The sequence below is a fragment of the Melanaphis sacchari genome, unplaced genomic scaffold (assembly GCF_002803265.2).
Source record: "Melanaphis sacchari strain LSU unplaced genomic scaffold, SCAv2.0 Contig4_pilon_pilon, whole genome shotgun sequence".
NCBI lineage: Eukaryota > Metazoa > Arthropoda > Insecta > Hemiptera > Aphididae > Melanaphis > Melanaphis sacchari.
The window spans coordinates 2025009-2043133 of NW_020271335.1; the positions used below are offsets into that span (position 1 = coordinate 2025009).

The 18125-nt window shown below is 27.0% G+C and overlaps 2 protein-coding genes and 1 pseudogene across 2 annotated transcripts; 1 reads left to right on the forward strand and 2 right to left on the reverse strand.

Moving 5' to 3' along the window:
- The first annotated feature begins 1520 nt into the window (after positions 1-1520).
- LOC112598733 (26S proteasome non-ATPase regulatory subunit 12) lies at positions 1521-5080 on the forward strand. Its single transcript, XM_025345314.1, has 8 exons — positions 1521-1667; positions 1773-1952; positions 3086-3322; positions 3473-3756; positions 3819-4043; positions 4119-4287; positions 4388-4465; positions 4554-5080. Exons 2-8 carry the CDS (start codon positions 1779-1781, stop codon positions 4770-4772), a joined length of 1386 nt encoding a protein of 461 aa, XP_025201099.1. The 5' UTR covers positions 1521-1667; positions 1773-1778; the 3' UTR covers positions 4773-5080.
- LOC112598732 (dihydrolipoyllysine-residue succinyltransferase component of 2-oxoglutarate dehydrogenase complex, mitochondrial) lies at positions 5010-7860 on the reverse strand. Its single transcript, XM_025345313.1, has 10 exons — positions 7241-7860; positions 7036-7121; positions 6893-6966; positions 6749-6820; positions 6509-6564; positions 6319-6427; positions 5883-6258; positions 5607-5805; positions 5288-5539; positions 5010-5228 (listed from the first exon to the last, which is right to left on the reverse strand). Exons 1-10 carry the CDS (start codon positions 7328-7330, stop codon positions 5094-5096), a joined length of 1449 nt encoding a protein of 482 aa, XP_025201098.1. The 5' UTR covers positions 7331-7860; the 3' UTR covers positions 5010-5093.
- A 3502-nt stretch (positions 7861-11362) lies between these two features.
- On the reverse strand, positions 11363-17979 carry LOC112599186 (annotated as a pseudogene).
- Between the last annotated feature and the right edge of the window lie 146 nt (positions 17980-18125).

Consider the following 18125-nt stretch of genomic DNA (forward strand, 5'->3'; position numbering starts at 1 on the left):
TCATGTTTATTAATGTAGTGTAGAGCACACATTCTTTAGTTATTAATTATTATATAAGGTTTTATAAATCTTTAAGGTATGTTTACTAGGTATAAATCTCTACAGTGACATGTCACTGTCTTGAAATTATTGTGTAAATCATTCGATAGTAGCTGTTGCAGCACTATCGCGATTGCAAGGCAGCTAGCAGTTTTCACTGCTACAAGTTTTCATTGACTTTCCATGTAAACGCGATTTAAGAAGTATATGTTAACTAGGTAAAGATATTAAGTTTACCCATAGGCTTCCTCAAAATTTTTTAGGGGGTCAACATTAATTTAAAAAATAAATGAAGAGTACATTATTCATAGTATATTGTTATGTTGTGTCATTATAACAATTGAGTACTATTATTTATTATAAATTTTATTTATAGAACATTATTATGTTTTGTCATTATTACATTAAATTATTACTATTATTAGGTAAGAGATTTAATTTTCTAGGGATGCTCTTAGGTTTACCATTAAATAATAAATAATAAATTGTAAATCTAATAAAAAATATTTCTTATTGATATACCTATCCTACTATAGAATAATAATTCTAGCTCCTACCACCACATAATAAAGAACTTCAAGTACAGCACATCAGTCTGAATAATATGATTAAAGTATTTAGTGATTTGGCTACCTATCGGTTTATCATTGTTCGTCATCGTAAAATATAAATTATGATAAAGATATGTTTATATTTTTTGATATTTATTTCAAATAGTATTTGTCGCAAATATAATACTATATTTACTCTATATTGTGTAAAATAAAATAGGTAATTAATGTTCTAAATTCTAATTAAATATTCTGATTAGTTCGTACTTCGAATATTGTTATCTGGTTTAATCGTTTGTATCATGTATTAGGATCAAATACTTAAATCTGTGATTTAAGCAAGGGTATAATATAATATATATGAAGATATTCTCAACATCGTGGATTAAACATAAAACTATAGAATTATAATTTATTTCAATGCCTATAGGCTATATTAATAACTTCAATAGATATAATGATGTAATTTAGACCACGGTCTTAAAATGCCTAGACTGCGTTAAATTATAATCACAGAATAAGAAAGTATTGACCTTATGACAGTAGACGGTGGTCCGGTGGTACTCATCACCAAATGTTTCTTCCCTACAACTCTGCGGTTTGCATGACCATTGACCAACAAAGTAAAGTATTATTATTTATTTGTACTACATTATTCCATTTTACATTTATAAATGGTAGTCGGCGGCAATATTCATCAAAATATTATTATTACAATTATTTATTCACAGATGGCGATAAATGTAGATCATAGCTGATCCAGACCCGTGGGAAACATTTCGTTTTCATTGATAACATATTTGTCACAATACCTACCACGGTAACTTACTAGTATTCTTTGAAATAAAGATAAAATTTTGCTTGTTCTTCCATGAAAACCCCCATCCACAATACATTCGTGATTTGCAATTTTATAAAACAAGGTAATTGAATGTTGATATGAATTACGAACAGTTTTAAAGTTGTATTTTGTATTAGTGTACTATTGTCTACTACTACTTTTGGTTTTTCAGTTCTTTATACCTACGTAAATTGAATTGGAATACATATTAAAAACTATTGTTCAACCAAAAACATGTAAGTGATATATTATAATATCCAATTATTTTTATTGCATCTCATTGTATTTGTGTAAACTATAGTACCAATTAAAATTAAATTTGTATTTTATAAAAAATAAAGATCAAGATGATGGACAATTTGGAACCTTTAACTACTGATGGTGGTCGTATAGTGAAAATGGAAGTGGACTATAGTGCTACGTGTGATGAAAAAATTGCTATCGCTGAGAGTTTGGCAGCCAGTGGTAAATTGCAAGAAGCATTGGATACATTACTCATGCTTGAAAAACAAACTAGGACCGTGAGTTATCCTTCTCTTTATATCATTACAACTACATAACTGAATTTGATAGTTATTAATATTATTTATTATTATCTATACTTTAAATGTATATACTTATTTTATACCTATTTAATATTAAGTAACTTAGTGTGTGTTCCACCTATATCTTATAGAAATTCATTTTGAAAATTGTTATTGATTTCAATTGAATGAGTTAAGATTTTCAGTACAATTTATTAAAGTTATTTTTATTGTAATATCTAAGAGTGATTGAAAAATGAAAAGTGTTATGTCTAGAATTTGGAATTTTTTGCATCAAAAATGATCAAAATGTGTAACTAAAAAATGTAAAATTTGTAAAAATAGTTTTTTTAACTACTTATGTGTAAATAATAATTGTTAAGTACGTTTAATTTGATTTTTCTTGACCTTGCTTTGTTGATATGCTTTTTGTTTTTAAATGTTGTGTGACTATAAATCATCTAACCTTCTCTTGTTTCACATAATTTATAGAATAAAATAACTCCATCAGTATAAAATATATTTTTTCCAAACTCTGTTATGCATTGACATATACAGTTATTATTTAAATTTTTAAATAGTTTTAAATTCCCAAAATAAAACAACATATCTATTCAAAAAAAAAATAATACTTTAAATTTTGTAGGTTAATCGATAAATAACATGATAAAAACTATAATCACAATACATGAACATCATATTCAAGTATTGAATTTGTCAAAATGTTATTCTGTTTCTAATCTTAATTTTGTCATTTAAAATAAATAATAGTAATTTGTTGATTATACTAAACCTTCAATTTCTTATGATTGAAGGTAATCATATAATTTAATTTATTTAATAAATTAACATGTTATAAGATATGCAAATATAAAGCTTTGAAATATGATAAACTATGCCATAAAATTTACTTAGTGAAATAATTTCCATCCTACCTAGAGTATTCTACAAGCATTACAAAAAAAAAAACGTAAATGTAAGAAGTTCTGAACTCTAGTTATAACCTATATTTAAAAGCCTCTTTGAAGATATTACACATTTTATCACAAAGATTAATAAATTGCTTACATTATAATAATTATCTACTATTAATTAAAAAATAATTTTTCTAATATCTTATTATGTTTAAGGGATCTGATATGGCTTCAACTAGTCGAGTTTTGGTTGCTATTGTAAAACTTTGTTTTCAAGCTAAAGAATGGACATTACTTAATGAACATATTGTAATGTTAACTAAAAGAAGATCTCAGTTAAAACTTGCAGTTGCAGCTATGGTCAGAGAATGTTGTACATTTATTGACCAAACACCAGACAAAGAGACAAAATTGAAATTAATTGAGTCCCTTAGAAATGTTACTGAAGGAAAGGTAAATAATTCCATTTTTATTTAAAATTAAAACAATCTGATGGTATAAATTTAAATGTTATGTTATTAAATTTCATTATTAATTTAGTTTATTAATACTATAATATTGTATTTTTGTATAAAATTACATTTTATTATTTTTGTTACTTAGATATATGTGGAAGTAGAAAGAGCTCGTTTAACACAAAAGTTGGCTCAAATTAAAGAAGATGAAGGTGATGTAACTGGCGCTGCAAATATTATTCAAGAATTGCAAGTGGAAACTTATGGTTCAATGAAAAAACAAGAAAAAGTTGAACTCATTTTAGAACAGATGAGATTATGTTTGGCTAAGAAAGATTATATTCGAACACAGATTATCTCTAAAAAAATAAATACTAAGTTTTTTGATGATGATAAACCCGAAATACAACAGCTTAAATTGAAATACTACAAGTAATAATTGTTATATTTAAATTTTAAATTTTTGAATAGTTATTATTACATACATTTTGCAGATTAATGATTGAGCTAGGTGAACACGATGGTTTATACTTAGACATTTGCCGCCACTACAGAGCTATTCAAGTTACTCCCGAGATTAGTGCCGATGAAACAAAATGCAATGCTGCTTTGCAAAATGCAATATTATATCTTATATTAGCTCCATACGATAATCATCAGTCTGATTTAACTCATCGAATTTTAGAAGATGAAACTTTACAAAAAATACCTAAGTACAAGTATGTATTTTTATACTTAATGTATATATTATATCTATGTCTCTGTTTTTTTAATTTTATAATTATAATTAATAGATCATTCTTGCAATTATTTACTACTATGGAATTAATTCAATGGAAAGAATTGAGCAAGGATTATGAAAGTGAACTGAAATCTGGGTCTACAGCAACAGATGTATTTTCAGAAAGCACCGAAAAAGGAAAAAAACGTTGGGCTGATCTTAAAAATAGAGTTGCTGAACATGTATGTATTCAAACAGGAGTTTAAAGTTAAAAATAAATTTGATAGTAATATTTATAGCCACTTAATTATTTATTGTTACTTTTTTTATTTATATATATAGAATGTACGTGTAATGGCCAAATATTATTCAAGAATCAGAGTTACTCGAATGGCTCAGTTATTAGATATGACTTTAGAGGTTAGATGAATTTATGTTATTCTTCAATAATTTAAATTTAAATCATTTAAAATTTTTTAATTATAAAAAAATTATTTATCTGTTTCAGGACACCGAACAATTGTTATCTAATATGGTCGTTGATAAATCTGTCAAAGCTAAAATTGATCGTCCTTCAGGTGTGGTTGAGTTCTCAGTTGCCAAATCTGTAAATGAAGTGTTGAATGAATGGTCATTTGGACTCAATGACCTCATGAAGCTAGTAAATAATACTACTCATCTCATCAACAAAGAACAGATGGTTCATAAACATTTACTGTCTCATTAAGAATTCATCAAAATTTGTAAATTTTCCCAAAAACACAAATTTAATAATAATTTAATTGTTAATTAAATTACAATTAATCACACTCATCCAAAATATTTGATCGTTTTCAATTTTATAGTTTGAATGAGTAATAAACAATTTATATTTTTTACAATATCTGTACACATTAAATGATGATAGGGGTGAATAAGAAGAGAATTACATATTAATGAGTTAAAAAAAAAAAAAAATTGTGAATACTATAGGAATAAATTTAATATAATTAAATTAATAAGTGCTTGTTATGTCTAAGTACGGCTGGCTTTAAATTATTTTGTTTTTTTATAATCCTGCAACAATTATTCTAGGATCTTCAATGGCAGCTTTAATTTTGCGTAAGAACAATACAGCTTCACGCCCATCTACGAGTCTATGATCATATGTTAAGGCTATGTACATCATGGGTCTTATGACAACCTAATCAATAAAATAAAAATATATTATCATAGACCAAGAAACTGTAGTAATAGTTTTACCTGTCCTTTAACAGCAATAGGCCTTTCAAAAATACCATGCATTCCCAAAATAGCAGATTGCGGTGGATTGATGATTGGTGTTCCCATTAGAGATCCAAAAACTCCACCATTACTGACAGTAAAGGTACCACCATCCATGTCTTCGACATCAATAGCACCTCTTTTTGCTTTTTCACCAAGAGCAGCAATTGTTTTTTCAATATCTGCATAGTTCATGTCTTGCACATTGCGTACAACAGGCACTAATAGACCCTATTTATAAAATGCTATAAAATTAAAATAATTTCTCAAATTGTATTGTTAATATTCAAATACATACTTTGGGAGTTGCTACAGCTACAGATATGTCTACATAATCTCTGTAGATAATTTCATTGCCTTCTATTACAGCATTGATAACCGGTTGATCTTGTAGGGCATAAGCAGACGCTTTTAAGAATGCAGACATGAAACCTAATTTCAAACCATGCTTCTTTTGAAAAGCTTCGAGGTTAGTTTTACGGAAATCCATGATTGAGCTAAGTTAGAATTTTAAATTGTAGGATATGAATTTATTTAATACTTGATGTTATATTATATAATACTTGATGATTACCTCATGTCTATCTCATTAAAAGTTGTCAACATGGCATTAACATTTTGAGCATCCTTCAAGCGTTGGGCAATACGTAATCGCATACGATTCATTTTAACACGATATTCTGATCTAGTTCCAGTTATCTCTTTTGTAGGATCAGCTGGTGGTAATTTAACAGTCGCACCTTGTTGTTTTGATACTTGTGGGGCAGTAGCTGGTGGTGCAGCTACTCTTGACATAGGGGGAGGGGGAGGAGGAGGTGATGGTGGTGTTGATTGTTGAGACTGTGGGGAAGGTGTTGCAGGAACAGGAGTAGCCACTGGTGTTACCGGTTCTGCAGCTTTAGGGGTGTCTTCAACTTTAGGAGCTGCCTTGGCTGGTGCAGGTGCTCCTTCTAACAATTTATTAAAACATTATAATATCTTAGAAATCAATTACAAAAAGACATCTTTACCCGTGATGGTAATTGTACACAAATCTTGTCCAGCTACAACAGTAGCACCATCTTCAACAAATCGCTTTTCAATAACTCCATTGACTGGTGAAGGAACAGGAACTGATGTCTTAAAAAATTAATAAAAATAGTAATACAATATTTGATATTTATTTAAAAGAATATCAATTTATTTTAAGTATTATCTCACTTTATCTGTTTCGATTTCACAAACCACTTCGTCTACTGCCACTGAGTCTCCAACATCTGTAAAAATAAAAGAATTGTAATAATTCAATATATTACTATATCACACTACGAGCTAATTGTGCATAGTTACTATAAGCCAGGTTAATAAAGTTCCATTTTCTTATATTATAAATTGTAAAATTTGGTAAAATTATAATATTTAAAAAAAATCAATTACTATCATGTATTATAATGTACTTACTTTTTTCCCATCTCATGTCACCTTCAGAGACTGAATCGGCGAAAGCAGGTGTCTTTAAAACATGTTCTTCCCCTAATAATAAAAATAATAATATACTCTACAATTTCCAATAGATGTTTAATTTGTATGTTATGTTTTTCTTACAAAGGATTGCACTTGTTTGAAAATAGCGGCATTGATCAAAAGATCGTCTATTGGATGAACCATAAAGTGATATCCTAAGGAAAAGGAATATTTAATTAGAACACTGGCATTAAAAAATCTCTGGGTATTAATAGACTACTCACGGATGAGAAGTAGTAACTGTTGACAATCCTCTCCTTGGACAAGCGGGCTCATTCCCTAGGTGAACCTTTCGTGTCTCGCTTAAAACCTAGTAAAGTGATACAATAGAGGAGATGAGAGAAGATAAATATTAGTTCATTACAGTCGACTACAGACTTCCGGCTTTCTAGAAAATAACCTATTCTCAGGCAGCCTCACATAACTTACCTCAAACTGGACCGCCCTTCTGGCAGCGACGGTGGTCTTCAAGGCATTTTTCGGCAGACCCCTGACGATTTGCAACATACCGTAGGCCATTTCGGCTTACAGCGTTCAATCGCGAAACGCTTTCGGGGAGAGGAGAACAAAAACCGTGGATTGTGTTCGTCACGTCGTTGGCCTTTGACTCACCTGTGCGAAAACGGAGGGAGGGGACCTGATAGAGATGACGAGGTCAGTGTTTTCGTCCGGTCCTGTTTCTCTGAGCCTCGGCGAGATAAATAATTTTTCGGGTCACTTTTGTAATAGTTTGCGTAGCAGCGGCAAGCGAGAGGTCAGTGTCATCGACGACTAGGACACGAAGTAGATAACAGTCGATGATAAAAAAAACCTAACACATGTTTCGCACTCTCCGACACTCGTGACTGGTATTATTCGCGTAATGACTGCGCGGCAATTTCGCATTAATTCAAATCAAACGACGTTCGAAAGATACTTGCATGTAAAGTACGCGTTGCAAAATCGAAACGAACGACGAATAACGACAATGGCAAAATGGCAAAATGAATCGACATCCCGTCACTCACATAACAAATATAAATTAAAAACACTTTCAGTTACGTGGCGCGTTGTCCTTCGCGATCAGTTCAATCGTTGTCGCCATACCTACTGGCTACTATGAAATATAATATAAATACATAATACTCGTGCAGTCATGCTCATTGATTACCGCTGAGGTTCGTACTTTTATGATTATTACTCTGGCGTTGACCCGATCGACCGTTTATCGTTGTTATTATTATTTTTTTATTAAATTAGACAGTAAGAGAATATAGTTTGTCTCGACAACGCACAAAAGACGCGATTAAAATATTTAAAATTATACCTATAATTATATCAATTATACGGTATATCATAATATGTGCTATATAAATAGCTATATTATGTATAGCCTACATATAACATTTACAATAACGTGATTATCAATAAATATTAATCTAGCAATAGTATAGCCTCTTATTTGGCTTTTAGCTCTACCGCGATATAATTTAGAGTGCATATATATTATATTATACTCTATATTGTTTTAGTTTATATGTATACACTAAAACAATATAAAAATACATATAAAATAAAATTAGTGAATAATATCTAAAAATTTAAAACACTAATACTATGTATATATTTATAAACAGCTCTGATTTATTATAACTAATATTACGAGAAATTAACATAAGATAACCATGATAATATTTTTATATAAAAAATCTAAAAAACCTACATTTGGTAGACATTTTGAAATAATCGGCACCCAATTTATGTAATAAAATACGATCTAATATATAAAATCTCTCAATTAATTCATTTGAAAAACAAATTTTGCTGTATAGTTATTAGTCTCCTGACGAATTAATTGTATAATAAATTAGTAATTCATATTAATGTAAGATAATTATTTAATACTTAATCAAGTACTTATCAAATATATGTATTACACTTATATCATTTGATTTAGAACTCCTAAGGTCCCCATACGAGTCTTCTTAAAGGAACTCTGTATTAGCAGGGCCGGCAAGAACATTTGTGGGCCCCGGGGCTGATCAATTTCGGGCCCCTTTACTTATAGTTATTTCATATTTGACTAAGATATACATAACACTTTAATACAGTAGTCTAACCGATTAGACGATTACACAGATCGAACTCGCATTGAATGCGCGTATGTTTTGTTATATTTGTGCGTACTGTTTCGTACTGTATTGCGTATGTGATAATATAGTAGCTACATGTAGCTGTTTAATTTTGAGCGATTAGACGCGAATGTTTACGGCTTAACTTGTAATTCTAAGTTATATAACATATAATTTATATAAAATAATTTTTCTACTCAAAAAATTTGTAAAATTGACCGCCCGGGCCTATAGGGCCTGTGCGACTGTGTCTAAATACGCCTCAGACAACGCCCCCCCCCTGGAGGCTCGGGCCTCCACCTGCCTCACCCTCACGCCGGGCTTGTGTATTAGGTACATAAATATGAAACTAAATAAAATAAAATAATATATTTATCTCTAATAAAATAGTTTAGTGAGTATTAATTGATACATATAAAAATGAACAAATTGTCAACCTAACTCGACTGAGTCGACTGCAATTATTTTTTAAAGTCACTTAGTGCATAATTATTTACAATCCATTCATCTAACATTCCAATAAATATTTCGTCATCTACAAATTACAAGAAATACCTACAAACTAAAACCGATAAATATTTAATAAATTTTAATGAATCCTATCAATAAATAAATATTAAAAATAAGAAAAAATTGCGCTTGAAAAATATAAATATAATTTCAATATTGCCAGACGCCAATATACATATATAGGACATATTCACATATAGTACAAAAGTCGAAAAAAAATGTGCATAATATGTGTTTTTAATATTTTTAAATTGCTATAAAAGAAAAATAATGTGGAATCTTATATTACATCTAAAGCTTTTTGAATCGATTTAACATTTTTATTAACTCGCTTTAAAAGGTTTGAAAATTTAAAATTCTTATAAAAGGTAGTCTAAAACCTAAATATTTTGAAAACAATTATAATTTAAATAACAATGGAATATTTTTACGGTTAATATTTTTTGAATAACAACGTAAGAAAAATCGTTTAAGGGGATTGGAAGCCGTGATTTGGAAGCTGTCTTTGTCTAACATACGTGTAACATAGAATTATAGACGTATTATATTTCCAACGTACCGATTGATATAATGAAACAATAAAAATTATGAAAACAGATATGAATTTTTCGTCAAGTCTACTTCAGATCGACTTTCTCATATTTTTGAGTTTTTGATTTAAACTTTTCCAAAATTTTTTAATGTATCATTTTTAGGATTTTTTTTGGGGGAGGGAGGGGGAGATAATATCAAAAATGTGAGAAAATCGATCATCGATCTAAAGTAGAATTGATGAAAAATTCAAATCTGTTTTCATAATTCTTATCGCTTCATTAAATCAATCGATACGTTGGAAATAAAATACGTCTATAATCCTATGTTACACGTGTGTTAGACAAAGACAGAAAATCGCAGCTTCCAATCTCCTTAAAGATAAATCACTATTTTACATAATTAATATGATTTAGCAGTTCACACATTTACATTATATAATCTATTTGTGTTTTTAATTTTAATGAGAAAAGTTTATGAAAAATTATGTATTAAATTTTAAATTTTTAAGCTTTATTAAGATTAAAAATTGTGTGATTTTTAACCGCGAAATAATCTTAGATTTTCGAGATTTAGGGGAATACTTTCGTTAACATTTGAACGTCTGACACTTTCAATTTTCAAAAAGAATTGTTAATGCATTTTTAACATACTAAGAACAGTCTATGAGGAATCTACTTACAGTCAGGCATTGTGACTAGGAAAAAAAAGTTTTATCATATCTATAAAAAATTAAAAAATAATTTGAAAAAGTCGAAAATCACAAACTTCTCTTAATAACTAAAAATATTCTTAACATGATATCAGATTATCTAGAAAATAATTAATATTATATTTATGATAGAAATATTTTAATTTTCTTTAGTAAATTTTTGAAGTACAACAAAAAAACCAAGTCAAATTATATTAGTTTTCCAGATAGTATGTATATATTTTTTAAATATTTTATTTGTTACGATTATTTAAAAACATTCCTTTATTTCATTTGATGTCCCAAAGTACAATCTGTATTAAATTTTCTACTAAATACCTACCACCCTCAGTATTGAATAATATTCATCTATAGTATGTAAGTAAAAGTTTATTAGAACAATTTTCTGATTTGTAAAAACACATAATCGTAAGACCAATAAATTCATCGCTCCGCTTAAAATCTATTAATCATAATTCATAAGTAATGAAAAATATTTTTAAAACGCAGTTGTACAATCAATATTATTTTAATATTATTATTATTAATATTATTTTTTTTTTTTTTTTGTACTAGTTTAGCTAAGTATTATTAATATTATAGAATAAAATTTAATTTAGGTACATAATATAATTATAAATTATACATATATTTTTATTTTTATAATATTATAAATTAAACTATTAATAGGTAACATTATCCCTCGAGTCATTGGATAATAGCTTTCAGATGATCAATGGTAGCTATTCTTAATTGTATTTCTATATTTTCATTAATTATTTCGTTTTTATAATTTTTTTTTTGTTCTTCTGAGTGCATTTTTTCCAATATAAGTATTTCATTTCTTTCATGTATTTTTTTATTTAATAAATAAATTTCATTTTCAAGTTTGTTGGTTTTTTCTTTAGTGTTCTTAAATACCATAAATAATAAATATACACTTTTGTTAGTTATTTTAGTTTTTAATGTTTTAGAGTTTAAAACTGTATTTATTTTTATTACATAATATTCTATATTCGGTATTTTATTTTATATTATCTATTAAAATATGCAAGAATTTGTTTTTAAATAAAAAGAGAATAAAATCCGAATTAATGGAGATTTGAAAATTTATCATATAGTATTTCTAAGTTTTAGTAATTAACAATATTCAAAAACTATTGATTGAATTCGTTTTACCCTCAGATATGATTAATTATTATATGTTTTAACTTAAAAAAAAAGTTTTTAAACAAATAATTCTTTTATTTTTTTATGTTTGTTTTATACATAACAAGAAGCATTTAAAAATAGTATGTTAAAAATAAACTAAAAATCTTTGTCTGTGAAATATCAAATTAAATTGAATATTTATATTAAACGTTCAAAAACAAAAAAATTGTACACCTATTATTATGTTTCATAGTCACCAATCTAATTTTTAAAGACCTGCATGGGCCGGGACGGATTCAATATAATTCAAGCCGAACCGGGCGGACGGGGTTAGGTTCATATTATATTTTATTATATAGGATCATAATATTTTTATTATTAGATACTCACAAAATTATGCGGTAAAAACGCGATGAAAATAGCAAAGCTAGCTCCTCTTTTATTTTGAACAAGACATTTTATTATATCTATGTTTAAAATTCACCATACTTTGATAGGACTATCCAACCTGCTACAACATCACTAGTGTGGTGGTTGATATTAATAAGTTAATAATAATATATTTTGTATTGTTTGTGTAAAAATGTATTTTAGTATACTTAATTTAAAAAATAAAATACAAATAATCAACTGAAATTATTTTAAAAACTTTGAAAAAATTAACCAGTCTAAATTACTTTACCAACAAATTAGGATATCTGCTATTCGGACTTAGCCAGGTTAACTTATGAAAAATGTGATCCGGGCTGCGCTACATTTTTTCGGCCCTTGCAGACCTTTAATAATTATTCTATACAAGTCCATATTTACTTTAAAACGTCTTTTCGCTATATCAATTTCATTTTTTATTATTTCCAAAAATTTGTCATTGATATTTTTATAATTTACAGTTAATTTCAAATTTTCAATTTTTAATACTTTCTCGTATTCTTTGATTACTTGCCAAACTCTAAGCCATTCATTACGAGCGGCTTGATAATCAAGCAACCCTCGTCTTATCGAATCTTTTAAATCTTTATACATTTCACTTGTCACATTGTCGAAACGCATTTTGATTAACTGTATTATGCGTTTTTTTTCATTAACAATCATTATCTTAAAACTAAAATTATACAAATTTAGATATTGTAAGAACGCATAATTTAATAAATAATTAATTACACATAAATTATATGGCTGATGAGGTTTAAGTTATTATGTTAAGTTTATAAAAGTTAAGTAAGTTAATCTAATATTTCTATATGTCCCTTAGTTGATTTTCCCAGGTATCTGAATATACTCGTAAGTAGTATTAATAAGTATGTAACTCATGTATTTTATTTTTTTTTTGTTAATAAAATATCCGCCGCGGCATAGGAAACTGGGAAACATGTTATGTTGCATAGTAGGCCTAATTTTAATTATTGAAAATATAAATATTGGCTAGTTAAAAATTTTTAGAAACCATAAATTAGGTATGAACATTTTTGTAATTTATGGTTTTTAATAATTCATGTAGGTATTATAACGAACGAGATATACTTAATTTCGTTTGTAAGAGTCCTCAATAAAAAACCAATTGGAATTAGACCAAACTTTTTTGTGTATCTTAAGATTTATTGATATTTTTCCTTTTGCTATACCTAATGTATGCAAGTTTATATTATCAATGTATTCAATTTATTAATTTACTTATATCTGTATATTATTTATTCAATTTATTGAAATATAAAAGGTGATAAAAATCATATTCAATAATAAAAATAGCACATTATAATAGTTATTAATTTAGATACTCTTAAAACTGATGCTTACATTTTTAAAAGTATTAAAATTAATTTTTATATTTTTGTTTCTCTTTAGATACTTAAGAACCACAAAAAAGCAAACAACAATAATTTTGATCTTAAAATTAAAGTTTATATACATGTTTACCTTTTTATCACACACAAAGGATACTGTGTTAAAAGAAAATCCTTAGATGTTAGGCCTATTTTAAGTGCTTCTTGTAATATCATTTCAGATATAAAGTTTGAATGATTAATCGATGGATATTGAAATAATTGCATTTTAGGCATTTTTATTGATTTTTTGACTTCTTTAAAAAAACTGCTGTCTGGTTTCAATCTATACAATTCTATACATAATTAGATTATTTATGTTCAATAACAACTGTAGTCAACAATCAATAAAATAATATAAAAGTATGAAAAATAAGATAAAATTATTTCTATACAAAATATTGATTGTTTTTGTGATTCAGTATGTTGATAAATTAAAAACTAATATAGTGTATAGCAATATTTAAAAAATAATGATCATGATTAAAAATCATACTTCAACTATTATAGCTTTGATTCGTTTTATTAATATTGATAATTGATTATATCGATGGAACATCACAGTATCACGTATACCCTCAGCCATTAAATCTTCCATTAAAAAAAATATCAGCCTTTTAACAAAAGGATCTTGGCATTTGGTCCAGTGTAAATTATTCTGTTCATTAAGCAATTCTTGTTTGATAATGGCATACAGCGTGCGATAAAAACCACCAGCACATTCTCTGATATCTAGAGTATGTCGTCCAGATAACACATCCCATATTTCTTTTACTAAAATATCTAGGCCTTCACTTGCTTGTTTGTCCATCATATCAAACTCAATTCCTTGAATGTTCTCTGTTAAAGGAGAACTCACTGGTAAGTCTTGAAAAGTAGGAATTGGACTTTTACTAAAGAACATATAAGTATTACATGATTAATGGCTATTTTAGTGCCTAATTAATAAATAATAGATAATTCTCAATTATTGACAATTTCTAGTTTTACTATTTTAAAAATCTACAATATTTTTTTCTTATTTCTTCTAATCAAAAATCTAATAAATTACCTAGATTTATAATTAAAAAATTATTGCAAATCATCAAATTATAAATCATTCATCTTCTACTATATAAGTTAAAAAATGTTTAAAAAAGTAGGTGAGTATACTTTTATTGATTGCATGTCCTCTTAAAATTCCTATGTATTAATTGTCTAGATTTTACATAGATTTATATTTAGTCTTAAGGTGACGTTATACCCACATTTGTTGTATCCGTCTTACAAATGCGTAACACATCAAAACTACGCTGAGCAACTCAGGTTTAACTTCGTTAGTTTTAATATTAAAGTTAATTGACTTATTTTGAAAAAAATGGTAAGAATTTTATCTGTATACGTAAATTGTTTTTAAACGAGTTTTATTTAAATTGTATCTACTAATTTTTGTTTGCAAATCTTGATAAAAAAAAATCGAATTATGATAAAAAAATCTATATAAGAACATACAGATGAAGTTCTTACCATATAATTTTATTATAGGCAAATAACATTTGCATTAAAAGTATGTTTTAGACTAATTTGACTTGTTTTATAAAAGTGTGATTGTTTTTTTTAATAATATATTTACATAGTTTTTCCTTGGGAATTCAACCACAGCGGACCTGTACCTACGTGTCCAATAGTAACTGCTACATATCCAAATACTGTAAAGCCGTCATCTAAACTTTGAACAGCTATATATGTCCGTTCATCTGATGAAATGTGATTGAGTTCATTTAACGGCAGTTCTCTGTTAAATACTTCTGGAGTTACGTTGTTGTATTCCACAAGTGTATCTAGCACTCCATATAATGGTAATTCGTCAAAGGCCTCTAAAGGTCTATTAGATGGCATTCTTGTAAATGGAGCTCGTAACTTTCCATCATATAAATGTATTAGTAACTGTGCCAAATACATATTACGTTTAATTGCTTTAAAATTATTTGGATGAGGCTTTTCCATTAGTTTGTTAATCCAAGCCTAAAATAATTGTCAAATATGACTATTATTATTTATTATTATATTACAGAAATATTTTAAAATACGTAGTTTACATAAATATCAATGTCTATATCAGTAGTTTCCAAACTTTTATTAAACAAGGCACAATTTATCCTTTACAAACATTTTACAGCACACCAACCAATGTTTACGACTTTTTAGATTCTGTGTGAAACGATAAATATATTGATTTTGCAATCAAGTGTGTGTGTGTTTTTATTTACTAAAATAATTAAACAGAACATTAAGAAAAAACAAGAATTTTTACGAAATTGATTTTATTTATTTGATGTAACTTAAAAACGAATAGTATTAGATACTTTAAATGTATACAAAATATTTGTGTTAGCGTTTCTGTGCTTTATATAATTTTCAAGCTATTTCGATGATATCAAAAAGAAATTTACCACTTAATAAAATTGTTAAAAAACTTTCTAGGTAGTTTCTTAAAAGTTGTTTATATACCAATTAAAAACTATCGAAAATTATAGCTAGTTACAGTATTTTTTTAATAATTATTTAAAGTTATAATTTTGACAAAATTTTCAAAATTCAAAAATTATTTTGTAGTTAGAAATTCATAAGACATTTTTGTTTTATATCTAAGATTTGAAAATTTAATATAAGATTCTTCATTAATTTTCTATCATAACAAGTTTATTATAAAGTTATATTAATTTTTAATGAACGTTTGAAGTTCAAATATTTATATTTTTTATTGTCTTTCAAAAAAAAATAATATTATATATTTAAAATATTTATTAAACGTTAATATTTTAATTTATAGGCACATTTTTTGAAATATGTATTTCAAGTTTAAAATTTTACGAAATCTTCAATTTTTATAGCTATGGTTTGAAAATTTAATACAATGTTTCTCTTAATTCATACTGGAATTAAAACTCTAAAAATATACAATCACAATTATTGTTTACAGATATTTGAAGTTAAAATGTTGACGAATTTATAAATTTTAATGATGAATACCCATCAATATTAATTTTATTATTTTATTATAACTCAAAAAAAATTTTTTGTTAAGACTTAAAACTTTAATATATATCATAAATTTAACTACTCGTATACCTATAAATGCAACGATGTTTTCAAAATATCTAGATTAATTTAAAGATATTATTTATTAATAGTATTCACACTGCTTAACGGTATTTAAAGTAATAAAGTATTATAAACTCAATTGTTAATTGAATTGTTAACATGGCCATTTAGGAAAGCAGAAGAAACCAGATTATAAATATTTGAAAGGAAAATCCTACGGAAAATCTACGGCCCATGCTTCGATACAAACACAGGTGAATGGCGTAAACGTCATAATAAAGAACTCGAAGAGCTGTTTCAGAGACCGAACATCGCGAATGAAATCAAGAAAAGAAGATTAATCTGAGCAGAACATGTATTGATGTATGGCGGAGGTAGGATCCATAGTCAGAACAACAATCGAAGAGAATCCAGTCGGTAAGAGACCCTTAGGAAGACCACGCTTACGTTGGAAAGACTGTGGAAAAGGGACGCGGAAAGCATTGAACCAGAGATACCATGGAGAGTAGCGGCAGAAAATAGAGATAGATGGAGAGAAATTTGTTGGCGGTATGGTTTCAATGGCCGTAAACCAAAAAAAAAAAAAAATTCAATTGTTAATAACAATAATATAATACGCTATAAATATATATTGAAAATTAAATGAAAGTTATTTTCAGAAAAAAATTAAATGAACTACTGTATACATAAAGTAAAATAAATAACTTTAAAGGTTATATCAAAAAACATATCATGAAATAATTTAGTAATATTATAAGCTGAGAGTCTCCGCTCAGAATTGTTTTTTGTTTACAATAATAAATCATTAAATTTAAAGTAAATTGACCTATATATTGACTCACTACACACCAAATGTACATCAGAGCACAGTATCCATTCACTTTAACTGATTTTTTTTCTATTTATTAAATACAATTTTATGACTCCAAGTTTGAAAATCACTGATCTATATTATAAGTTATAACTAAATACCAAACAATTATTTTCCAATATCTTTGGATTCTTTTAGTAACAATATATATTATTTAAATAATCTACTTAATAGTATATATACTTTTATACTCGTCGTTAATTATTAAATTATACATTTATAGATAGATACCCATTAAGTATACCGAGTACCTGTACGATTGTTTTATCCATATGTTGATTGAAATTGTCAAATGCTCGTTTTATGTGCGAAATGTACAAGAAGAAATGTTGAGTAAGTATATCAGATGTTATGCTTTTACTTATTTTGGGCAATTCTTCCATACTCAATACGTTATATTTCAAATATTTGTATTAATATTTAATTTATGTCACAGTAGATTTTTTTTATTTCAATTTTAAACAAAAAATTCAACTAAAATAAACTAGAAGTATACAGCAGATTGTTGTTTAGGAAACGGGGTTATTATATTATATAACATAAT

Coding starts and splice junctions, on each gene's coding strand:
- LOC112598733 (XM_025345314.1), top strand. CDS start 1,779: ATGATGGACAATTTGGAACCTTTAACTACTGATGGTGGTCGTATAGTG. Junction 3,323..3,472: donor GAAATGTTACTGAAGGAAAG/GTAAATAATTCC, acceptor TTTGTTACTTAG/ATATATGTGGAAGTAGAAAG. Junction 4,044..4,118: donor CAAAAAATACCTAAGTACAA/GTATGTATTTTT, acceptor TATAATTAATAG/ATCATTCTTGCAATTATTTA.
- LOC112598732 (XM_025345313.1), bottom strand. CDS start 7,330: ATGGCCTACGGTATGTTGCAAATCGTCAGGGGTCTGCCGAAAAATGCC. Junction 6,967..7,035: donor ACAGTTACTACTTCTCATCC/GTGAGTAGTCTA, acceptor CCTTTTCCTTAG/GATATCACTTTATGGTTCAT. Junction 6,259..6,318: donor GTGTACAATTACCATCACGG/GTAAAGATGTCT, acceptor ATAAATTGTTAG/AAGGAGCACCTGCACCAGCC.